General features: G+C 41.8%; 3 protein-coding genes across 3 annotated transcripts in view; 1 reads left to right on the top strand and 2 right to left on the bottom strand.

The window, feature by feature from the left end:
* Window positions 1-1072: 1072 nt before the first annotated feature.
* On the bottom strand, window positions 1073-5891 carry zbtb24 (zinc finger and BTB domain containing 24). Its single transcript, XM_083910515.1, has 7 exons — window positions 5865-5891; window positions 4186-5010; window positions 3323-3490; window positions 3161-3244; window positions 2944-3027; window positions 2758-2839; window positions 1073-2080 (listed from the first exon to the last, which is right to left on the bottom strand). Exons 2-7 carry the CDS (start codon window positions 4976-4978, stop codon window positions 1282-1284), a joined length of 2010 nt encoding a protein of 669 aa, XP_083766641.1. The 5' UTR covers window positions 4979-5010; window positions 5865-5891; the 3' UTR covers window positions 1073-1281.
* Window positions 5892-7923: 2032 nt separating this feature from the next.
* On the top strand, window positions 7924-9543 carry ddo (D-aspartate oxidase). Its single transcript, XM_083910316.1, has 4 exons — window positions 7924-8096; window positions 8184-8292; window positions 8383-8559; window positions 8632-9543. The coding sequence occupies exons 1-4, from the start codon at window positions 7925-7927 to the stop codon at window positions 9188-9190; spliced, it is 1017 nt and encodes a 338-aa protein (XP_083766442.1). The 5' UTR covers window position 7924; the 3' UTR covers window positions 9191-9543.
* Window positions 9544-10005: 462 nt separating this feature from the next.
* LOC310941366 (SAM and SH3 domain-containing protein 1-like) overlaps window positions 10006-24859 on the bottom strand; it is a gene marked incomplete at both ends in the record, with an annotated part of 38247 nt that continues 23393 nt past the window's right edge. Inside the window, 17 exons of the mRNA XM_083906527.1 lie at window positions 10006-10742; window positions 11754-11888; window positions 12114-12264; window positions 12503-12709; window positions 13425-13594; window positions 13724-13856; window positions 13938-14066; window positions 14176-14250; window positions 14881-15260; window positions 15759-15891; window positions 16682-16786; window positions 17077-17189; window positions 17274-17378; window positions 17536-17579; window positions 19926-19975; window positions 20375-20425; window positions 21061-21189. Of these exons, the coding sequence (XP_083762653.1) occupies window positions 10006-10742; window positions 11754-11888; window positions 12114-12264; window positions 12503-12709; window positions 13425-13594; window positions 13724-13856; window positions 13938-14066; window positions 14176-14250; window positions 14881-15260; window positions 15759-15891; window positions 16682-16786; window positions 17077-17189; window positions 17274-17378; window positions 17536-17579; window positions 19926-19975; window positions 20375-20425; window positions 21061-21189 (2847 nt within the window). The remainder of the gene's footprint in view (window positions 10743-11753; window positions 11889-12113; window positions 12265-12502; window positions 12710-13424; window positions 13595-13723; window positions 13857-13937; window positions 14067-14175; window positions 14251-14880; window positions 15261-15758; window positions 15892-16681; window positions 16787-17076; window positions 17190-17273; window positions 17379-17535; window positions 17580-19925; window positions 19976-20374; window positions 20426-21060; window positions 21190-24859) is intronic.

Here is a 24859-nt window from a genome sequence, read left to right as displayed (position 1 = left end):
CTGGTCTCCTCTCAAGCTGCTCTGCAGTGACAGGTGATTGGCAGGTCACCCTCACCTGGTGCACTCAGGCTGGAGGGGGTGTGGCCCACAGCTCACCTCAATGGTGGGGGCAGATCTCATATCCACAGGTTCTCTCGTTCTAGACCATCTCACTCTGAACTGTGTCATCGCAAGTCGAGTCGTGTCTTCTCACGTCACTTCATCACATACAGGTCAGAGTTCAGCATCTTCTTGGCCTCTACAGTCGCCGCGGCCTTCTGTCTTTAAACTGATCACATCCTTCCTCTCACAGACTTTCAGGAAAGACACAAAGCGAGAACAGTAATTCACACTCACATCCTTCCCGTCACTGCAGGAGCGGCGATTAACTGCAGCTACAGCTTCAAAAACAATAAACATGAAACGCCTCGACTCAGCAGCTATTGTTTCACAGAGTTGGCTGCTTGTGATCATGTGGATGACTGTAATCTGGAGGGAGTAATTTTAATGAAGTCAATTTACTCCTAATGGAGAAGTGGACTGGTTAAAGGTCCTGACCTCTGACCTCTGGAATACATTTTGTAATCCTATAATAAAAATTAAATATAAAGCTGTGCCATATATTATCATACCTATACATATATATATATATATATAAATAAACTGTAAATTTTTTCCCCTGTCCCACTGCAGAGGTTATTTACTCTCTTCAGTTGCATACTCGTAAAAAAATCAAGGGATCTTTACACGTTTGCTGATATCAAATCATGCATTTAAAAAAACTGAAAACTGTCATGACGTGATGCGAAATCTGATATCAACAGCGATATCACAATCTGGAGCATCTACACATTTGTGCTTTCAAGCCATTTCAACGACAACGATTCATCCTCTCCCATAAAGAAGAAACAAACAGCCCACAGCACGACGACCGCAAAACATGACCTCCTCTTTCTTCTGTGAATGGTTTCCAACATGTGTGACATAAGAAGGAAAAAAAAAACAATCAAAAACAGGAGAATTAAATCGCAGCCTTTGCAACTTTAATATGTTCACTCACACTTTCTCAGACCCAATTAATATTGAGTAGAATTAATAATAATTCATATTTCATGTTTGTCATAAGTGAGCCTGGTTGTCGGCGACATCTGAACGTCCGCTTTCAAAAAGTGATGCAAAAAAAAGCAAATCCTGAGGCTTCACAACACGAGTTCGTTTCACAATTATAACCCTACATCCATTTTTAAATGCAGTGAGTGAGTGTGGTGATGGTTCCTGGATCAGGATCAGAGTTGTGGCCTCTCACCCCTCCTGCTGGAGCCCTGTGGTGTACAGGTAGGACACGGTTCCTGCCTGGATCTGAAAGGTCTGTCCTCCCTGGATGTGATGGTTGGAGATCTGCTCACTGGTCTTGCTGATGGAGATGGGCTGGCTGCTCTGGCTGCTGACGTGAATGGCCTGACTGTGTTGCTCTCTGCCCACCTGATGCACGACCTGCAGCTGCTGGACGGGCTGCTGCGCGAGGTGGAGCGGCTGCGGAGGACCGTGCTGCGACTGCAGCTCCTCCATGGCCTCTTTACTCAGAGTGATGACGTGCATCTGCTCGGACTGCTGCGTCATCTGTCCCTGCAGCACACCGACAGTCTGAATCTGAGGGCCGTGCTCCACCAGAGCCACATTCTGCACGTGTGCCGACGGCTGGGTGAGGAGGGTGAGACGGGAGTGGGCAGGTTCTGCCGTCTCACCCTCGGCAGTGATGATGCGAATCTCCTGCTCCTGACTGGACACAAAGTTAATGTTGTTCACCACCAGCTGGATCTCCTGCTCGGAGCTGGACGGCAGCTGGTACTGCTGCAGCTGCAGAAGGTCGCGCGTGTCCTCCTGAGGCGCTGCAGAAGCGTCTGTGGATTCAGTTAGCGTGACGCTCTCCTTGCTGTGGGATTTAGTGTGGGTCTTCAGGTTGTCCAGGCGAGTGAAGGAAAGGTTGCACGTGGAGCAGGTGAAGGGCTTCTTTCCCGAGTGAGAGACGACGTGTCGCCGCCTCGCACTGGGGTCGGAAAACGACTTGTTGCAGATGTCGCAGTTGTACGGCTTCTCACCTCTGCAAAGGGAGAAATATACCGTCGTTGGTTAAAACTGAGAGGAACAAGTTATAACAGCTTAATATACAAAAGAGCACCAAATAGGGATGCCATGATTACACTTTTCCATGTCCAAAACTGCTCTACAGATGCCAATACAGTCATTTTATACCTTTTTTTTTTCTTTTTACACCATTTCAAAGAGATAATTCTCCAACTGTCACAAATATTCTTCTGCCATAAAGAAGAAATAAAGTTGACTCAGCTAAAATGCTGTTGCTGACTTTTATTTACATTTTTTACAGTCATGTGCATTATGAAGCATGCGCAATAGAAGGTTTTTTGGTTTGACATTTTTATCTGATCCAGTGATTTTGACCAGTGTCGTCTCTTTCAATTCAATTTTAATTATTTGTATAGCGCCAAATCACAACATACATCAACTCAAGGCACTGTACGTAGTAAGGCAAGAACCTTTACGCCTAGACAGGTTGGGGTGAAAGTAAAAATGGGGGACAGAGGAGAGGTGCGGGAGAGATGGAAGAGAGACCAGGAGCATCTTCAAAAATGACATTAGTGTGAGTGAAAACATGTGAAATAAGTGAAATAAGCTCATTGTGGATTTTTCTACCACATAAGAAAGTTCAAGCTCATTCAAACTCAACAAAATTCAAGGTTAAATTAACAAATGTCTCACCTGTGAATCCTGATGTGAGTCTGCAGTGTGCTCTTGGCTGTAAAACACTTCCCACAAATCTCACAGGTAAAGGGCTTCTCACCTGTCAATTTATGGATATTAAATTATTACATTATTCACAGATAAACCTATTATAACATCATCTATATATATATGTATATATGTTGGTGCAGTATCTGTTTTTACCTGTATGAGTCCGCAGGTGTTTTTTCAGCTGAGCCGTGTCCAGGAATTTGTGATGACACTGAGCACATTCTGGAAATGACTTACCTTTAATATAAATAAATAAATGAATGAATGAATGAATGAATAAATAACTAAATAAAAACAACACATTATTCAGCCTGTAAAAGCATAAAACATTTAAATACAGCTGCTGCTGTCGAAGGGATCCGAGTCTTACCTGTGTGAACCCTGTAATGACTTTTCAGTTGCTTTTTCTGAGTGAAGGACTTCCCACATTTATCACAGTCGAAGGACTTCTCTCCTGTGGACACAAGTCAAATAAATGACATATCTTTGAATCTAAATCATCATGCAGAATCCTAACTTGATCAGATCCTACCTTTGTGGAGGTTCATATGTTCTTGTAGGGCGTGTTTGGTGCAGAGACTCTTGGAACAGATGGCACAGACAAAGGGCTTCTCGCCCGTGTGCTTGCGCTGGTGAACCAGCAACGTGTGCTTCTGGGTAAAACTCTTTCCACAAACCTGGCACCGGAAAGGTTTCTCTCCTGGAGAAAGAAATACAAAAAAAAGAGTGTGTGGAAGACAATGGGGTGTGTGCAGTATCACAGGCAGAGTGCTAACATTGACATATAGTTGATCTGATCAACGCTGCAAGACAGACGCTCCAAACTGACACCTTTGCACCGTTAATTCACTTCAGCGGCAACTGCAGCCATCTCTTGTCCTACAAACACCTCCAAAATATGTCAACTAAAAAATTAGAGCTGCAACTAACGATTATTTTTGTAATCGATTAATCTGTTGAAGATTATTTTCTCGATTAATTTTTTGGTCCATAAAATTTGAAAAAACGTTGATCAGTGTTTGTCAAACCTGGAAATGAAGATGATGTCCAATGTCTTGTTTTGTCCACTCACCAAAATGATGCAGTTTTGTTGATTTATTTGTTATGTGGAGCAAAGAAACGAAGAAAATATTCACATTTAAGAAGCTAAAACAATCTGAAAAAAGCTTCAAACCATTTAATTGATGATCAAAATAGTTGACGATTAATTTAGTAATCGATTAAAAATCAATAAATAGTTTCAGCTCTACATTTAACTGTTTGGTTTTCATAGCCCTGAGGATGTGGCTTTGTTTTATGGACTGTAGCCCATTACAACTGCATCATGGAAAAGCTCCATGATTCTTACACACTGGACCTTTAATGGACTTAAAAGAATACAAGAGTGATGATTACCCGTATGAGTTCTTTGGTGAATCTTTAAAAGAACGTGGTTTTTAAACACTTTGTCGCAGTCCTCACATCTGGCCTCTGTGTTTGGATATTTCCTTTTCCTTCCTCTTTTCCCCGGCTCTTTATTTATGACTGAGTCATTGCCCACTTTGTAACTCATGTATTTTACCGGAGGCCTGATTTTGCGCTTGCTCTGTCGGCTTGTGTGCCTTCTCGTCAAGATATCTGCATCTTTTGACAGGGAGTCGACATCGACATGGTCACTGTCAGCATCATCAGCCTGGCGCTCCCAAGGTGAACTTCTCCCCTCCCGTTCTGTTGCTGGCACGTTTTTCTTCGGTCGTCCTCTTTTGCGTTTTGACAGGTGAAGCACCTTGGGTTTGTCTGTGTTTACCTCAACACCTCCAGCTTCTGCTCCAGAGGCTGTGAGTTCAGTTGTGAGCACTTTGATGAGGTCACTGACTTCCGTAAGATGAGCCGTGGCCAGGAGTTGCTCTGCCGTGCTCTCCTCCAGAGACACACGAGCACTGTAAATGAAATCCAGCACGGCAGAAAACATGTTGGCTTCCATCGCCGCCAGTTTAAAAGTAGACTGACTACTGTGATCTTCTGATGTGAACATGAGGGAGAAGAACTCACTGCTTGCTGCCAGCAGGGCTTTGTGTGCTCTGAAGTGCATGTCTCCCACAACAAGAGTGACATCGCACAGAAGGTCCATTTTCCTGAGCTTGTTGAATTTGCTCAGGATGCTGTGCTTGTGTGAGTCTGAATGAACAGCCATGGCAACTGAAGTCATGGCTTCAATAACAATCACGTCTCCTCCTCCTCCTAAAGAAAAAAAAAAATATGAGTGAAGGGAACAATTGACTTTGCAAGTATGCATTAAGTTTATTTGGATTATTATTATTATTCCTGCATAATCCAAGCATAGTAAATCATCTCAGTCCAAAACACCATTAAAAATAAAAGTTGTAAAATAAGTAAGTAATAATTATCATAAAGAATATAGCATCTACTTTGAAAACCATTCAGAATCTGCCCCTCTCTGTTTGCAGTAGGTGTCTACACTCTGTATTACGGTACACACGCATCATGAATGACAAAGACTCAATTTCCTCTAAAATGCAGGTTGTAGGTAAAAGTAGTCATCATTTTTAAACCATAATTCATTTATTATTTAATCTTCAGATAAAGTTGTTCTTGTTCTATTCATTATTGACAATACAGTCACCACACGTCATTACCGTAAAGGCTCGTGTAAACACGTATTGTGGCTAAATAAAATAGATGCACACAAAAACGTGTTTTCTGAAGTTCAGACTCGTTTAATAAGACGGCAGTTGAAATGTGTCTGTTTTGCAAGCGACGTGTGTCGCTAAAGGCATCTTAGAACAATCATTTCTGACACAAAACAGTTTATTTTGTCTGATGTGCGTGAAGTTTAACCTTTTGCAGTTAAACCCTGAGCGATATAAACCTCTTCAATGTTAGCAAACAAGCTAACGAACGTCGCCTCAAATGACTGCAGTACGCTGCTACAAGCCATAAACAGCGAACACGTATGTAAGCATGAACTCCACGGCACTGGTAAAACTATGTGGAGTTATCAGTTAGTGGTAGGACCTGTTAAACGAGCATAATCAGCCGTGTATTTTTAAAACAGCGAGCTTTTAGGACCTTACCTTCGCTTAAGGCGCCGCGAGCAGTGAGGGCTGAAAAGCGAACAACTTATCGCGAGACGTGCGGAGCTAACGAGATCAACCTTTCACTGATCTACATACAAACGCTGAAGTCTTCAGTTCTTGTATGTAGTTATCAATCAATCAAGTTTTATTTGTATGGCACTTTACAATAACCAGACGGTACCCAACGTGCTTTACATACAATCGGGTAACAAGCGAACATGAATGAAGGTATTATAAGTTTGCATAACCATGCTAAATAACAATGTTTGACAGCAACAGCGTAATTAAACTCGAGTGTACTTCAAACTACCGTAGCTTAGAAGCTAATGTACTCCGGTTGTTTTGCTAGTTGTGTTACTGGATGAGTTGCTAATGCTAACCGTTCACTTTGTAAAGAAACGTTAACGGAAGGCCACTGAACTTTGTCTTGAGGTGTAAATATATATATATTTTAGGTGTGCCTTAGCAGAGACTCAGCTCTCAGCACCTAAAACGTTGAAGTAAGATATTTTGTTATTCTAAAATTTTTGTTCGTCTTTGTTAAGCTTAGATAATGTGCAAAACATAGTCCGTGGTTTATGGTTAAAAAATAAATAAAAATAAGTATGTATATATATATAGATAGAGATAGAGATAGAGATAGATAGATACATAAATTGTAAATAAAAAACTCCCCCGCCTATCAAATGGTATCATCCACTTCTCACAATTACATTCACTGTACCTGCTCGGCTGCATCGCTCTGCAGCTCCGTCCTCGTCACGCAGGAGAATCCATGTTGTGAATCAAGTAAGTTGCTCCAAAGCTGACTCGCACACTTCTTTCCTTTTACCTAGAATTCTTCCAGTCCAGGCACCGTTTACTAGTTAGCGTTAGCTGCTGTATATCACACTGGTATGACATGTGTGAAAGATAACTCCGAGCGTTTCTCTCTCTTTCTGTGTATGTGTGCATGCGTGTGCATGTATATGCTCAAATGCATATCATATCATATTTTTTCTGATAATGATTAAGGTGACCAATTCAGTAGTTGCATAAAGAAAGACAGTATTAATCTAGTCCAGATTTGAGAAGTCTAGGTACAGTGGTTTTGGATCAGGACCTGGTCCAAAGTGGTCTATATGCTGAAAAAACGTTGAAATGTGCCTTTATTGCATTTTCACAAATAGAATAAAGGTTTCACAAAAAAAAAAAATCTGATAGAAAAAAACCATAACAAAAATGTATTTATTTCTTATTTCTTTATCATTTCACATTTCAGTCATTTTACATTGTAGTCCTTTATTATTTTACCTTTCAATGTTTTTTTGAATAATTTATTTTTCAAATATTAAATATTATTCAATATTATTGAATATTTAATTCAATAATATGATATGTTGTCCATATCATATATGTTGTTTACCATATCATACCAACAAAAATGTTGAATATTTTGATGTTAATACAGATTATATGGGTAGGTTTTGTGTGAGGGTCACAAAATGGCATGTTTTCGTAGAAAGACCCATGTATCAAATTACTTTTTAGTATTATTTTTTTTTATTTCAAACCCACAATGGAGAATACAGCATCTCTTGTGAAAGGAATTTGTGCTTTTAACAAATATTGTGTTTATAAGCCCAATAATAATAATGATGATGATGAAGATATTTAAAATGACACGCCTCTGTTTGCCTTTTGATTAGGGCTGGGCAATTAATCGAAATATAATCAAAATCGCAATACAGGGTTGTGGTGGTGAGGCTCATTGGGTGCTCAGCACTCCTAAAGCTCTGACCCTAGAATTGCCCCTGATCTGCAGTAAATACCCAGCCACCTGCCTGAGGACATGAGTCAAATGAGGCTATACAACTTTAAGGAAATTAAAATAACTTGACTAACTGGCTTTTTATGGCTCTGTGTTACCCAAGTAACTGTCTGTTATGCAACACTTTTATTGTGTTGATCCTTAGACCGTGCAGCCACTTCAATATTATTGAAGATTAACTTTTCATGGCTGGTTGTGTTGCAGGCAGCGTTGGACACAGTCCTGCAGTTTGAGACGTCTGTCCACGATGAGCAGAGTCAGGGTTGTGGTGGTGGGAGCTGGTGTGGTTGGATTCTCCACTGCCGTGTGCATCGCTGAGGCTCTTCCTTCATGTGCTGTCACTCTGCTGGCAGAGACTTTCAGCCCGGACACCACCAGCGATGGAGCTGCCGGGATCCTGTTTGCTGCAAAGTTTCCAGGCATGAATCTCTCTCTTTCTCAGAAATTAACATTTCTAAAGTTGATATTATCAGCTTATATATACACTGACTGTGTTTCTCCATCAGATATTCCCTTGGAAAGACAAAGACGCTGGTTCAAGGACACCTTTGATCACCTGCTGGACATTGCTCAATCAGAAAACTCACCGGAAGCTGGAGTCATGCTGAGCTCTGGGTAACAATTGTTAAAAAGTAGATGACTCAGCCGGATTAAAACAAAAAGATGTCTTGGTTTTTAGTTGATTTTGTTTTCCTTTCTCTTTAGATGTCAGATTTTTAAAGAGGTTCCAGAAGAGATAAACCCGTACTGGTCTGACCTTGTGATGGGCTTTCATCACATGACCGAGCGTGAACTAAAGCGCTTCCCAGATCACAAGTTTGGCCAGATATTCACTACATTGAAATGTGAATGCTCAAGCTACCTGCCATGGCTGGAGAAGAGGTTTGTCATCTCTTTATTAAACCAAGTTTTTATTTGTAGATCTTCTCTGTTGACCTTTGTCATTTTTTTAAGGTTTAGAAAAGCTGGAGGTCAAGTGCAACAGAAGAAAGTCAACAGTCTTCAGGAATTAAGCAGCAGCTACGACGTCGTCGTCAACTGCTCAGGTCTGGGCGCCAAAATGCTGGTGGGCGACGCCGAGGTTCACTCGGTCAGAGGACAGGTTCTCAAGGTGGAGGCACCGTGGATACAGCACTTCATCAGAGACGGAGACGGAAAGACGTACATCTACCCCGGCATACACAGCGCCACGATCGGCGGAACGAGGCAGGAGGGCGACTGGCGACTCGCCGTGGACAACGGAGACACCAAAAGCATCCTGGAGCGCTGCACCAGGCTGGAGCCGTCGCTCAGCAAAGCCAAAGTTCTCGCCGAGTGGGTCGGTCTGAGGCCGAGCAGGAGGAATCCACGGGTGGAGAGGGAGATGATGCAGCTGCAGGGCAACATAGTTCCTGTGGTCCATAACTATGGCCACGGCGGCTGGGGAGTGAGTCTGGCCTGGGGCACCGCCCTGGATGCGATGAGGCTGGTTAGCCAGTGCCTTTATGAAATACCACCACGAGCTAAGCTGTGAGCAAAGTCCGTCACTAAACCTAAGTTTTTAACAAGACACAATGCTGTAAAAACTAAGTCTTTTTACATTTAAAATTAATTTATTTAATCATGTGAAATGTGCTGCTAATGGTGGTGGAGACTCGCTGCATGAGGATGATTCTGAGGGAGATTTTGAGCCTGTAACAGTTGCCTTTGAATGTGGAGGTTTTGTACTTAATGATCAATATGCAAACACCTTTATTAATTAAAATACTGTACATCAATGACTGATTATTCATATAGCAAATGCATCCTTTTAACACGACCAAGCTTTATATGCATATTGTACCTACAGTATGTGCTGCTGCTGATTGTTGTTCCAACAATATAAAGATCTTTTCATTATTGCATTTGCGAGAGAAAATTACAATAATAAAATTCCTTTATCAGCAAGACTTGGGTCTGTTATTATTTAAGCTGCTTGCTCTCTGAAACACTGTGATTAACAATCATTAACAGAATTCAGCCATCATTCATTTCCCTCCTTTGTTTTTCCTACTGTAACCTGTCCAAAATGTCTTCTGTTGAAGGACACTTACGGGACAATCTGGATGGGATAATAAATATGAAAACAGTTAGAGCAAGTTCTTAAAACCGCAGTCATTCTAATAACTACAACGAATAAGTGCCACGCTTATTTACAAAAATTTTCTCTCACAGTAAAAACGGAGAGGAAACATCTGACATACGTGACTGAGAAGAAACATGAGCTAATGCAATCATTCATGTTCATGGCAGCCTACAGTATTTTTAAATCTTTAATAATAATAAATGGCTGATTTCTTACTGCACTTTTCATGACAACACCTCTTCAGGAAGCGTCTCCGCTTTGAGACGAGCGTCCTGAGACGAGCGTCCTGTGACGGCAGCCGCCTTCACGTGTCGCTTCACTTTCAGCCGTTGAGCTTCACAGTTGGCTGAAAGTACGATAAACCTTTTCCCCTCTGAAGACGTGTGGTCTGTGCAGTTCTTCGCGCGGACAGTTTCTGTTGGTAACAGCTCTTCTTGTTGTGAGTTTGGTGAGGACGACGTGTTATTAATGGGATGATGAGAGATTTGTGCTGGCACAGTGTTCTGCAGCTCAAGGCCTGCGCTCTGTGTCTCACACAGTGCATCGTTTGCTGCCTTCGAAGACGGAATAATGACCTTAAAATGGTTTTGCTCACTGGTCTCCTCACTCTTGGAGCTCAGATTCCAGGCTTTCGGGTCACCAAGTTTATTCCTCTGCTCTTTGTGGAGATCTGACAACGAGAAGCAGTGCATCAGCGACTCTGGCGCTGGCTTCCTCCTCAGATCCATGCAGCTCTGGCTCCTAGCAGGGGCTCCACTGGAAGGATTAATAAACAACGGGCTCACGAGACCTAAGCTGCACTCAGGGGGTCTGAATGATGGGAAGATACAGGGAGGGCATTGTGGTTTGCTGAGGTTCAGGGTGAGAGTGAGGGCAGGCTGATCTGGAGAGGAGAGACGCCTCGACTCGAAACCAGACGAGGACCTGCTCACGGACGTGGGCGATCTCTTTTTGTCCCTTCCTGAAAATAAACGTGAAAAGTGCAGTGTGCACAGATGATTTGTGGTGATACGATCGACTCGACAGAAAAAGCAGAGCTACACTCATTCAGTGGTGGAAAAGTGAAAAGAAAACAATGATCAAAATGAGACCTGCACGTGTGAATGATCGCTGAAAGAACAGAAGCAAGCATTCAGGGTTCTGGTAAAGCATGAAGCAATTTATTCCTCACGCTCAACCAAGACAGAAGCACACGACTGTACACCTGAAACGTGCCTCGCATTAGAATGACTTCGAGTTTCACCCTTTTAAAGATTTACAATTATACAATTATAGTATTTAGTCAATATTTTTGCATTACGCAGCTTTCAGGCACATGATGAAATATTGTGCAACGTTATATTTTTTAACCAGACTAAAAAAATAGACACAAAAACAGCAAAAATCTTGAGAGAAATAACACTGTACACACGTGGCTGATTAGATTATTGTTCCCTAATCACATGACCTTATTAAGACCTTAAGACACATTCACATCACATCAGCCCTCATTGACAGTCAGCACAACTCTTTGTTACATGGATGATAGCAGTTTCAATAAAGCAAGCGTTCACAGTAAAATATGCAAACTGCAGTGACTGAGAAGAGTTTTTTTTCTTTCTATTTAAAGTTAGAGTTAATTTTGAACACTCGTCACCCATCAGTTCAAAACCCACCACAACCAACACCTTCAGGTCTATTCCACATTTAGATGTTACTCAGAGTTCTTCAAAGTTGCTGCACGATATTATAATATAAGAGAACCCTGTGTTATCTCTTTTACACGTTGAATATTAAGTCAGTTCAAACTAAAATTGCAGAAACAGAAGGTATGAAGATGCTTGGAAAAAGAGAGAGCGAGCGAGCGCCAGAGTCTTTTCCAGAGGAGCGTGAAAAGTGAATTTTGTGACTCGGAGAAGAAGAAGAAGAACTGAAGACAGTGCAGCGATGAGGCAGAGGAGGACGAGCAGAGTTCACAGGTGACTGTCATTACCGTTCTCCAGGTTCTCGTTGCTCTCGTAGCAGCCCGAGTCTCGCGGAGAATCTCCCGCCAGTCCACTGTGTCGGTCCAGGAGCAGCTTCTCCTGCGAGCCCCTGGACTCGCTGCCTCGGTCCGGGTCGCTGCTTCCTGTACGAGGCATAAAAACAGTCAGAAGGGGGCGCACATGTCACACGTTATGATCTCAAAAGAATCACACGAGAATGTGATGTGTGCTTGGACTTCATCAAGTTCAGCTGAAACAAAAGATCTATGATGTACAGGAGACATTTAAAGTGGAATCTTCCCTGATTTGACTGTCTCTCCCTTTTAACGCCTTATTCATTTATAAAAATGATCATGTTTCTGACCCACCGTCATACTCCTGCAGCAGCTCCACAGCAGTGAGCAGCACAGCTCTGTGCTGGGGATCTCGTATGTTCAGCTCATCCAGGTCTTCTTCCTCCAGCAACTTGAACGTGTCCAGGTCCTCGTAGCCGTTGAAAAGGAAAGTGGGAAGATGCTCCTGTGGGGGCGAGGCGAGACGAGACACAACCACATCAGTTGATTTCTTCACTGCAGAAATTTTTTACAAAATTGCATTGTCCTTTAAATTGTTTTGTAAAGGTCTGGAAAACTTGAAGGGGAATTTATGGTCAGAAACCGAGAATGCTACGACTCACAAGTATATATATATATATGTATAAGTGCACTGAGAGCAGTGATGGTGCGGGGAGAGTAGAGAGTGTTGTGAGCGCGGTTACTTTGAGGTTGATGCGGTCGAGGAGCTCCTCCACAGACGTGGGCTTGGGCTGCCTCGCCCTCCTCCTCCTGCGCGTCTTCTTGGGCTTGGCCTGCTCCTCGGTCAGGACGTCCACGTAGATGAACTTGAAGGTGCCGACCTTACCGCCGAGCATCCCCATCCACGTGCCCATCGGCGGCTTGCTGATGATGTCGATGACGTCGCCGCCCTGAAAGAGACGACGCCAGCAAGGATTAGAGTTTTATTTAAAAACGACATCCTTGCCCCGAGAGGAAATAACTTATTGGATGCAGGAAAGAAATAAGACCTTTTACAAAATACATATATATAATATTTAACTATATTGTAACTTGACTTGGTATGAACTGTGAATAGTGATGCTACCCCATGTCTCTCTAAGTATTTTTGATTATTGTATAAGGTACTTTATATTATTTATTATTACTGCCACAATGATTTTTTCTATTCATTTTTGACCTCCGCCAAGGAGACATATGTTTTCGCCGGAGATTGATTGTTTGTTTGTCTGTTAGCAACAGCTCGAAAAGTCATAGATGGATTTGGATGAAAATTTGTCCGCAATGGGACCAGGAACAAATGATTACATTTTGGGCGTGATCCGTAGATGCTATCACTGGTTACAACACTTGCTGTCTGACCCAGGCACCCGGCAGGGTGTATTTTGTAAGCACTGAGCACTGTGGAGGTTTGCGCTCTCTGAGTGCTTTTCTAGTTTATTTATTTATTTATCTATCCATTTCTATTGTCCTGTATCTGTGAGTTAATTGTATTTTACTTTTATTTTACAATGTGTCAATTTGTTACTGTAACTTTGTTCTTGAAAAAAATAAAGCAAAAATAAAATATATTTTAAAAAAACAACAACATCCTGACTAAGAGGACGGTGAAAAGAGGTTTCAGACCTTGAGTTTGAGGGAGTCAGTGTCATAGGGACTGGGTGTGAAGTCAGTGTGAACCACAGCGCGTCCACAGAAGGGTCCGTGGTACGGCAGCTCGTCCTCCTCGCCGTCCTCAGACTTCACACTTTCTCTGTTGCTGTTGGAGGAGTCGGTGGTGCCCACTGTCTGACCACCTACACAGACCACACAGGAACTTCAGCAAGTCTCCATGTTACAACTTATAGACAATAATAATTTAAGAGTGGCTTCATGTCCTTGAAACAACACACGTGTGGTGTTCCAGGGTACAAACACAGACTCACTCATGGAACTCTGTCCACTCAGTGAACTCCTCAGGCTTTCCACAGAACCTCCAGGCTTCAGTTTCGGTTTCTCCAGAGAGTCAGAGTCTGACTGAGGTGAGTGAGGGCAGCTGGGAACTCGCTCTGCACTGGACTGAAATTCAGAAAAAAACTAAACTCAGCCTCACTGCAGCAGTACCACAAACAGACGCCTCCACACGTGTGTATTATTAACCTGTTCACAGAGAGAGCTGTGGTATCTCTTTGACATGTGTTTCCTCATCGTCTCCCTCACTGACTTGACTTTCTTGCCCAGAGAAATACGTGACATCGGTGGAGACTTCAGAGCGTCTTCATGCATGTTCTAAATGACATAAAAAAAAAGAGCAGTCAATAAAAACAAAAACAAAAAAACAACAACAATGTTTTACTTCAGTTTCAGTCAATGAAAATTCAAGACGACGCTGACGCACCGTGTGATCATTGCCAGAGGTAACGGACAGCGTGGAGCGGTTCGTCAGGTCAAATCCTCCAAAACTGCAGGCTCTCTGTGAAACAAACAAAGACATTCACATTGAACATAAGTATGTTTGTATAAGTGTGTAATGGATAAAATTGATCGTAAATCGGAGCAGAGCTGACTTTGCTCGGCCTATTCACGCCGCTGTATATTAACGTTGGCGATAATGGTGTTGTTACTTCAAGAGCTCAATATTTTCTCAGGTGGTGCTTGGTGTAAAAACTCTGAGAAGCACAGAGCCTGAGGACGCCTTTCAGGTTTTGAATCCCAGGGTATATACACTACCATTCAAAAGTTTGGGGTCACTTAGAAATGTCCTTATTTTTGAAGAAAAAGCACTTTTTTTTCAATGAACATAACATGAAATTCTAGCACCTAAGTCTGGTGACCCCAAAACTTTTGAACAGTAGTGCAGAGTTTGGTTAGAAACCGATGTGATTACTGTGTGAGGATTGCATATCTATAATGAGTATGTCTTTTCAGTGGTGTACAGGGTGGATAGACTTCAGTTTGGGCTGCAAAAGCAAACAAAATGAGTCATTCCTTGTTGCCTGATTGAGTAAAAACCTTGACAAATCACTGACAATGTTGGAAAAAGGCTGTACATTCTTTGTACAGTAGCATAAATAACAGCAGATGTCTGCTCCTCGGTGCTCACCCCATGGAGGCTGAGTGAGTTGAGGACACGGTGAGGGAGCTCCCCATCAGTCACAGATCGAGCCATTTTGGTCTCGTCCTCCTCCTCCTTGCAAACGTCTGTTTCTGAAAACGAAGAGCCGCTCGCCTCCCGATGAACGGGGCTCTCGCTCGACTTGCTCGAGGCCTGGAAGACTTTCTGGCTGCTGCTGCACGTGTCCAGGCTGCTGGAGGAGGGCGAGGAGGCGCTCAGACTCCTCTCCGCGTCGTGGTCGCAGGCGAGCTGCTCCTGCAGAGCGGACGCCAGGTAGTCCACGGGGAAAAGTGCAGGCTTCTTCAGCATGCCCGTGTACAGGGAGGCGCTGGTGTCTGAGCAGAAGAGACCGTCCATGTTTGGGCTCTCTGAGGAGGAAGAGGACGGAGAACGTTACAGAAACAGCACAAACTTCCTTAAAAACATACACTACCGTTCAAAAGTTTGGGGTCACCTATACAATTTTTTGTGTTTTCCATTAAAAGTCACACTTTTATTCATCCAAAGAGTTGCAAAATGAATACATCATTGCACAAGAGTTTTCAAGGGTTTTCTAATCATCCAATAGCCTTCTAACGTGATTAACAAACACAATGTACCATTAGAACACTAGAGAGAAATGGGCCTCTGTACACCTATATACATATTCCATTAAAAACCAGACATTTGCAGCTAGAATAGTTGTTTACCACATTAACAATGTATAGAGTGTATTTCTCATTAATTTAATGTTATATTCAGTGCTTTTCCTTCAAGAATAAGGACATTTCTAAGTGACCCAAATCTTTTGAACAATAGTAAACATTCCGACGACTAAAACAAATGGTAAATAATGTGATTACAGTACGACGGCGTCATTATCGTACCGTCAGCTCCACTTCTCTTTGACTCGTCGATTCTGATCAGCTTCTTCTTCACCTTCCGTGTGGAGTTGACCAGTTTGTGGAGTCTCCTGAACGTCACAGACTCTTCTTGTTCGTTGTCCGACAGCTCGCAGGACTGAGGACGACGACGACACAAAGAGAGAAACATTTTCATCTTTATGCACATCTTTGTTTGTTGTTGTTGTTGTGTATATGCAGTTTGTGCTGTCAGGTTCTCGTGTGACATTAAAGATGTGCACCTGCTGCAGATGCTTGTGTGTGTTAAAAATACTGGATATAAAACTGTGGTAGGAAACCACAGAGATGACGGTGAAGCTGTGCATCACAACAGACCAGAATATACTTTTTATATGTAGGGGAAATACACAGGTCTTGCTGCTTGGAAATCACCTTAACCATCATCAGTGGCTGATGTTTCTCATACATTTTAAGGTTTTATTTTCTGACCCAAACAACGCTCGGTACTGGGGTTCAATTACAATGAGTTGTTGTTTAAAATCGATTTTTTTACCAAACAACAAAGTCAGTGTAAGAAGAGATGGCTTGTCACAATAACAGGTGATGACACAAACACTTCAAGGCAGAGCAGAGAGAAAGAGTCAGTGCCAATCTGGATGAATGTGAAAAATGTGCCCTGAACCTGAGCCCCCGTAATCACCCCACCAACGCATAAAAAGAGCTGCGACCTGAATAACACGGCCCCGGGCTGAATCCACCCCGCACACTACAACACAATAGGGGGTTAGTGCTTTGACAGCGATGAATAGACGGCCGCCCGGTGGCCTGCAGTCGGGAGAGTGGGGGCCCGGTTCACTGCTGTCAACAGCTCAGCCGCCTTGGCACTGCCCCGGACCGAGAGTCTGTCAGGCCTGAAGTGACCTTGAACTGAGAGCTGAGAGACTTACGTTGCAGTGGAGCGACTCATCTGTGTTGGGAGTGGAGGCGTCTGCATCATCGTCAGGATCATCGGACCTGCAGGTTTGTCTGTTCTGTGTCTCAAACTCCTTCAGCTGAGGAAAAGGAAAGACTCTTAAGAATACGATCATGTGAGACGACTTCCTTTGTTTAATTATTATTTGGAATAAAAATCATTATTTCTAATATTGTCAATGTCTTGACTGTATGTTATATTTATTTTGCAACTCTTTTGATGAATAAAAGGGTGACTTTTAATGGAAAACACAACAAAATTGTATTGGTGATCCCAAACTTTTGAACATTAGTGTACATTTAAGGATTTTTTGTGGTTAAAAAAACAAAAACCCGCCTCTTATAACATTACAGAGTCACAACTACGCACCCGTGCCAGGGCTTCCTCTATCGAAATCATATTCTCCTTCACCATCATCATCAGCTGGATGCGCTCTTCGTCACTCATGGTGATTTCACTGGCGACAAAACCGACGGCGTCACCTATGAGAAACACAACAACAACAACAACATAGAATCAAAACAACAACGCAGCAAACACAGCTCTCAAAAATACATTTTACGGACTCTTTATGGTGAACGAACCCTTTGAAATCTGACGCATCACTCCTTTGGGCGACTTTCGGAAACTCTGCCAAAAAGACTTGCTCTTTCTCTTTCCGTCCAGTTTCCCTGCACAGTGAAACCATTCATGATTCATTCAGACAATAATAAACGATATAATAGACTGAACAATGAGCATGCACACACTCATATAGTAACAGTAAGAGTCAATCAAATCAAACTTTTCCTACTTAAAGTATAATAATATTATAACATATACAGTTACCTGATGATGAGCCATCGTCAGAGCTCGATCTGTGCACAGGATACCTACACAAGAACGGTAAAAAGAAGAAGAAAAACAAATACATTTGAAGAGTTCAAACTGGGAATCATTACATCCCCAAACATAACCTTCTTTTTACCTTTTCTCAAAAGTGACTTTCTTCATCTTCCCCCCACTATCTCACTATCATCTCCCTCACCATCGATCCTCCAAAACAAAATAAAATATGAGAGTAAACACTAAACAAACAGTGAAGCCACAGTGAAGGCAAAATCAAAGTGGTCCAAATAGATAAAGAAGAAGAAGCTCGGCTGATGAACAGAGGTCAGTGCTCTCTCTCTGCGGCTGCTGCAGGAACAATGAAGTCTTTTCATCGTCCAGTCGAGGTTTTTGCAGCAACAGCAGCGCAGCAAACGTGGCCTCTGCATTCCCTGCACACTTTCACCCTCCCTCTCTCTCTCTTCATCTCTCTCTGTGTTTAACAAAGTCACTGCTGGTGCAGGTCAAAGTGGGCGTTCCTCACCACAGACGCATGAAATACTCTCAAATATAAACCAGTGACACTGACAGATGAGGTAAAACTAGTCTAATAAACCTATTTCAGATAAATAAACGTTCATATTCTCTCCAGTAGGAAAAAACATTTTGGCATTAAAATGAAAACAGAAATGTAGCCGTGCTTATCGTTCTCAATCATACCCACAAACACTATAACCATGCAGTTAACTTGATTAGTAATATTAATAATAAGAATAATAAAAATAATAAGAATAATATGTATAATAATAAATGTAATCAAAGTAAGTCAAAAAAACAATAAATAAATGGTTAAAAATAGACAAGAAAATGCAAGCTAAACACTGCAATATTTATTGGTCACACTAGGGGGCAGTGTTTCCATTCTCTATAAAGAAAGACCTTTAAGACACAGATGTTTCTCAATGTCCAAGGCTCTGTCTTTTTCACTGGCTTAATGAAATCATGATGTGTCTGAAATGACATATCTCTCATCTGATTCAGCTTTCCAGTGACAAAATGTGAGTAATCTTCAAAAATCCTCCAGACGAGACAATGGAGGGAAGGAAGGAAGTTTAGAGGCGACGCAGAAATGCTTCATGAACGTGACTGATGCCGGAACACAGGAGTTCAGGTCGAGTCAAAAGTGTGTTGGTGAAGCACGTTTAAGCAGCCTGAGGTCGACCAGAGTGCTGAGTGCATCATCACGTCAATAAAACAGCAGAGACATAAAACAGTACAACGGAAATATCACCATATATTATAAAACTGCACCACAACACAATAAAAACACACAAGAAACAGAAACTACAGTCGAGCTCAAGCTGAATTGAATGCCACAGAGAAAAAGTATGTTTTTATAAAGACGACATGGTGTCACCTCTGGTCTTCAGTCTGATCTTAAGGACCTCAGGGCTCTGACTGTGGTGTGTGAGCTCAGCAGTTCAGCCAGACATTTAAGGATTTAAAAACCAAACACTGGGATTTTAAAGTCTATCCTAAAATGCACTGGTAGTGTAGTGAGTGTCCAGAATTAAACTGAGTCTCAGAGTTCTGTTTCAGTGCCATGACATTGTCTAAAGAGAGACTGAAAATGGTCAGAGATGACATCGGCAGTCAGGAAAGATTGAAACTAGTGATTAAAAACCACTCGGACAAGCAAATGATGGTGTAATGCCTCGTCTCCCTGCTATTTTACTTCCCTTCAATTAGTATTTCTTTTGTTTGTTTATTTTACTCATTATATGTGTGAGTCTATGAGTATGGATAAATATATAAATATATATATATATTGTTTTAGTCTTCTCTGGACATAGTTGCACATTGTTTCCTCTCCCAAACTGTGTAAAAGTTCATAAAATATGACTGTTTTATATAGTTATATGGTAAAAGATGTCTTTGTATTGCATTTGATGCAGTCCAAAAATAAAGAATTAAAACAAACAAACAAAAAAGAAAACACTTTGATAACACCGAAGTATCCAGGTTTCAGATCCAAAACTTCTTGAGGCCTAAAATAGAGTCATTTTTGAGACGTCTGCAAGTGAGAAAAGGGATTTTAACTCAAACAGATGAAATAAAACGCTATCAGAGGTGACAGAGGTGAGAGTGGCCGGCCCGAGAGAAGACGTTTGGTCTACAAAGAAATCTTGAAAAGGAGTCAGACATACACCATTACTCCATTTTAGAGACGCTTTAGAGACGTTTTTTCCATTTTCTCTCAGCACATGACTCATAAAAAAGTCATCAGTGAACCCACAACACAGCTGCTCTCCTTTATATTTAGTATGACCTATTTCAGCTCACGTACAGACACTCATGACGCTGTCGTCTCTCCAAATGTCTTCATAAAAAGAAAAGTTATCTGTTGTTACCTTCTCTCAGTCTCTGGAGTCGATGTGGCACTGCTGAGTCCAAGGGATTCCTAAAAAAAAAAAAAACAGTTTTAAAAAGTGACAAAGTGAATCCTTTAAAGCAAAGTAGACAGAACATAATCATGCAGAGTGAATCCATTAAACTGAAGAGGACTTTCACTTACATGAGTATTTATGAGTGGTTAAAACTATTACAAACGTTCCACTGGTCACATATTTCAAATGTTTCATGATTGTGTCTCTGCAGCATTTGAGAGCAGCCTCGAGGTCAGCGCTCTGCATCACCGCCAGTTTCAATGTTGTGTTTGAGTATAGTTTTACTCAGGATTGTCATGACTGGGCAATTCCTCAGGCCCTTATCAGCCCGTCTACTGACGCACATGGAGGAAGTCTCCACCTCCACCTCCTGGGATCTGACGCGCACACACACACACACACTGGACACTCACCTGGATCTGAGAGCGGAGCTGCACTGATGTGGCCACTGAGTCAAGTTTTCCCTGAAAAACACAGGAAGACGAGTAAATTACGGTGTCATCGTGTGACACTGAAATAGAAATAATCATCAACTGACCGCATCGGCCAGTCGACATTTGGGAAACAGTTGGTGTGTATGCAGTTTTGGTTTCAGAGATGGTTGTAAGACTTAACAGGTGTCTGAACTTTCAGCATTTCTGTTTGTCTAACATGCAATTTAAGGCAAAGACAAAATGAAGGAGTAGTTCCAACATTTCAGGAAACTTTTTAGAAGTGATGATAAGGGCGATTGGTCCATAAAATGTCAGAAAATGTCAAAAAAACGTTGATCAGTGTTTGTCAAACCTGGAAATGATGTTCTCGAATGTCTTTCTTTTGTCCACAAACCAAAATGATTCAGTTTTAATGATTTATCGGTTATATGGAGTAAAGAAACCCAGAAAATATTCACATTTGAGAAGCTGAAACAATCAGAAATCTTGTTTTACTAATGAAAAAAGCTTCAAACCAGTTAATCAATTATGAAAATAGTTGACCAATCAGTTAGTTGATCAATTAATAATCGATTCATTGTTTCAGCTCTAACCAAGTTGTTGAATTGAATCAGCAACATAACAACACCCCCCCCCCCCCCTCTTATTTAGTGCTGAGTATTTACCATCTCTGCGTTGTGCACTACTTTGCGTTTGCGTAGCTCCTCCATCCTGTCGCACACGTCACTGAGGGAGGCGCCGTAATACTGAGAGTACTCCTGAGCCAGGTCGCCAAGGTTCCCCACTGAGCCATCCTGCAACAGATAAGAAGGCAAAGACACATCAACATCAACACAGCGAGGAGGACAAACCACATCCCCACAGACGTCCAGCAAGATGCCAAACAGTGACCACTGTCACTGATAAGCCATTGTTTTAAGATAAAGGAGAGTAAAAAGCCTCAGAGACTTCCTGCTGTGATGTTGACTTCACGGGGGGTTGTTGTTGTTGTCTTCCTGCCCACTGACCCGTTTCACCTCCTCAGCCCCCACTCCAGCACCGTGTGACGCATGTGCAGCCCTCACTGCGTTCTCCTGGAATCACTCAGTCACACGAGAGAGACACACCACCAACCTTCCTACCATTGTGTGAGCTGAACTTATGTGCTTATTTTTTCTCATGTGAGAGATAAGAATAATATGAATTTGCTGAATTTTATGACCTAGTTATGATGGTACTGTTCACATACAAGTGGTTAATCATTGTTAATAATATAACATTATTGATTGAGTGGCTAATCCAAACTTAAACACATTCTTTTTTTTTTACTTTTGAATCACTTTGAATAAAATGATGATACATTTTGTTAATCTGTTGTTTTTCTTCACCAGACTATTCCCACGTCACATGTACTGTAGTTTTTGTGTTTTTGTTTTTTTGTATGTATGCTTTTGTTATTTCTTTCTCACAAAATAGTATATTACAAGCACTTACAAGAGAAAAGAGTTGAGCTGGAGGCTTCGATACGACACAAAACCAACATGAAGCCATGAAAGAAAGCCATATTTTTGATTTATTATTGATATTTTCCTTTCAAAGTGGTTCAGGTGATGGGATAAGGATCTGTCCTCAGTGCCTCTCGGGTGTTCTTACACCTGTACTCACACACCGATCACAGAAGGTACCTTTTAATGCCAGGTGTAAAGAAGAGACCCTGAGGTCAGGGTGTGTTTGTGCTGAGTCAAAATGAGATAAATGACGTTGGGTTGACCTGAGCTGCTGTAAATGAACGATCACACAAACAACTTAAGACACTGGCAAATAAAAACGAAAAACAATTCTATTGTGAGACGGTGAACCATTTAAACGCATAATATATTAGGTTTGTAACGCTTCCTGCAGAGAACAGTCCACTGCAGTGACATCTAACACTGTGCTCTCACTTGTCTTGTGGCGTGATGGACTGTGCCTCGCTTAACTGTCCAGTAAAGAGAGCCATTCATTGAGTCGATGACATTCGCCCCAGGGTCGCAGAAATCTGGCTGCTTTTCATGCAGTCAAGAAAAGAGGCTGAGGCCGAGTGAGAAGCGCTGCTCTGTGCCTGCTCTCTCGTCTGCCTCACACAACCACTGATCCACATAAACAACCTATTGTGTCAGAGCCACATGATATCGAGTGCTGATGAGACACAAGTGCGTGCACGTCGCTAACAGCACAGCGTCGGCTCACGGGAAAACAAACTGACCTCAATGTTAAATCAAACAAACAAACAAACAAACAAACACGAGCTGAGACGCCTCGCTTGTTTCGGGGGAAAATATTTCAGCAAATGAACTCCCGTCTCCAACGCCAAAAAAAACTCCAGCATGAGACACAAAACCACAGAGGCTTTAAGAGGAGAGAGCATGTGGTGTCACGTTTCTCATGCGCTGAGCATCTCAGAGGCAGACAAAAGATCCACATGGCCCCCGAAGGCCCGACGTGTCTGTCCTGCCTTGTCCTTTCTGGGGTCATAAAGTTCAGCAAATCATGACCTGTGACTTCTGACGCTGCTTTGAACTTGAGGTGTTGAAGGCAGCGATGACGTCAGAAAGCTGACGACTTTCACCATGAAGTTCATTCAATTAAAGAAGAGTAAGACACGATTATTGACAACTGCTCACATAGCTTGACTTAATAAACGAATACATACTTAGAACCTACGAGCTGATGTTTTGCAGTGCTTCATGATTCATATAACTAAATGCAAATTTGACGTCAGAGGCAAAATGTATCCCAAGTAGAGCTGAAACAATTACTTCAATAATTGTTTTGAAGCTTTTTTTATAATTATTAAAACAAGATTTCTGATGGTTTCAGCTTCTTAAATGTGTATATTTTCCTCTATGTTTCTTTGCTGCTCCACATAAACAAAGAAATCATTAAAAACTGAATCATTTTGGACAAAAGCTTCATTAATTCCAGGTTTGACAAAGACTGATTTACATTTTCTGACATTTTATGGACCTCGAATAACGGATTAAATAATAGTTTGTTGCAGCTCTAATCCCAAGTTAAAAACAAGTAAGCAAACACATCACACATGAACATGTGCCTCGTCATTCATCTGTCAAGCAATCCATGAAGGAGCACTGTAGATGTCGCAAACAGAGCATTTACTATTGTTTTTAAAAGATCTCTTTCAGAATAAAAAGTTAAACGACTGAAAACCCAAATCAAGCCCTTGAACAAAGCTCACGATGCACTCATAAAGTTGTCCTTACAAACAAAGGCTTTAACGAAAAGTGATTACTAAAATACTGGCTCTGTAACACGGGGCCACATTCCTGTTTGCAAACATAAAATAAAAACACAATCACTCACCACAAACCAGGATCTGTCTGCCAACAAAACAGGAGCTACTGTAGCTGCTGCTCAGCTCCTCCACACACTGTTGTGAGTGAAGAGAGATTTTTGAAACTGGAGGACGAGGACATCCTGAAGTGAAGGGGAGGGGAGTTTGGTTGGTGGTGGTGGGGGGGGGCAGTTATAACCACACATGACGCTGCTGGGTGGGGCCACTCTCTCCAGCTGTGGCCCACGGGGACTGAGTGACTCACAGCGCCTCTCTCTCTCTGTGTGTGTGTGTGTGTGTGTGTGTGTGTGTGTGTGTGTGTGTGTGTGTGTGTGTGTGTGTGTGTGTGTGTGTGTGTGTGTGTGTGAGCATATGTCTGGATGTTTATGTCTGCGGGAAAGGTTTAAAGCCTCAGGCTTCATCAGTAATGTTAAATATTGACCAGTTTTAAAGTCACATGTTTTTACTTTCAGTTAGCAGTTAGAGTCACTGCTGAGAGAGAAAGAGAGAGAACAGTGTGTGAGAGGCTCTTAAACACCAGTTGGAAAAGTTACTCAGTGAGTGAAGAGTAGGGTTGCAATATGATGGGAATTTTTTTTTTTTTTTTAAAGTTGGAAAGTTTCCAAAGAAAATAACAGTAATTTATGGGAAAAAAATGGAAAGAAAACTGGTGATTTTCAATGTTGAAGGTGGCAGGGTATATGCAGGAATCCTTAAGTTTAATTTCATTTCCTTTTTAAGATTATTTCAAGACCTTCTCAAAATATTTTAAGACCTTATCGCCACTTCAAGCTGTAATCAGCAATACATATTTAACTTACAGAACAGTAATCATTTTCAGTTAAATCTATAGAGCTCAACCACACAAAAGAACAAAGCTCGAAAGAAAACATTAAAACAAAGGCCAGGTTTATGAAAATAAACAAGTATTCATGGTTTCTTTCGTGCGATTTCGGATATTATTTCTTAATTTTTTTGCAGTCAAACTCTATGGACAAATTTAATACCTCATGGAATCGTGATGAAGACTTTTTAATACTTTTTACGGGCCTTAATTTTCCCAAAACTGATTTATCAACTTTTAATACGTTACTAAAATACTACCACCCTGGACACCCTGGGTGGAGAACATAAATATAGTTGGTTAAAAA

Source organism: Microchirus variegatus (assembly GCF_963457635.1).
Source record: "Microchirus variegatus genome assembly, chromosome: 2".
NCBI classification, from domain to species: domain Eukaryota; kingdom Metazoa; phylum Chordata; class Actinopteri; order Pleuronectiformes; family Soleidae; genus Microchirus; species Microchirus variegatus.
Note: the sequence above shows the minus strand (reverse complement) of the source record. Positions and strands in the feature narration are given on the sequence as shown.

Coding starts and splice junctions, on each gene's coding strand:
- zbtb24 (XM_083910515.1), bottom strand. CDS start 4,978: ATGACTTCAGTTGCCATGGCTGTTCATTCAGACTCACACAAGCACAGC. Junction 3,491..4,185: donor TCACCAAAGAACTCATACGG/GTAATCATCACT, acceptor TTCTTTCTCCAG/GAGAGAAACCTTTCCGGTGC. Junction 3,245..3,322: donor ACATATGAACCTCCACAAAG/GTAGGATCTGAT, acceptor TTGTGTCCACAG/GAGAGAAGTCCTTCGACTGT.
- ddo (XM_083910316.1), top strand. CDS start 7,925: ATGAGCAGAGTCAGGGTTGTGGTGGTGGGAGCTGGTGTGGTTGGATTC. Junction 8,097..8,183: donor GTTTGCTGCAAAGTTTCCAG/GCATGAATCTCT, acceptor TTTCTCCATCAG/ATATTCCCTTGGAAAGACAA. Junction 8,293..8,382: donor GGAGTCATGCTGAGCTCTGG/GTAACAATTGTT, acceptor CTTTCTCTTTAG/ATGTCAGATTTTTAAAGAGG.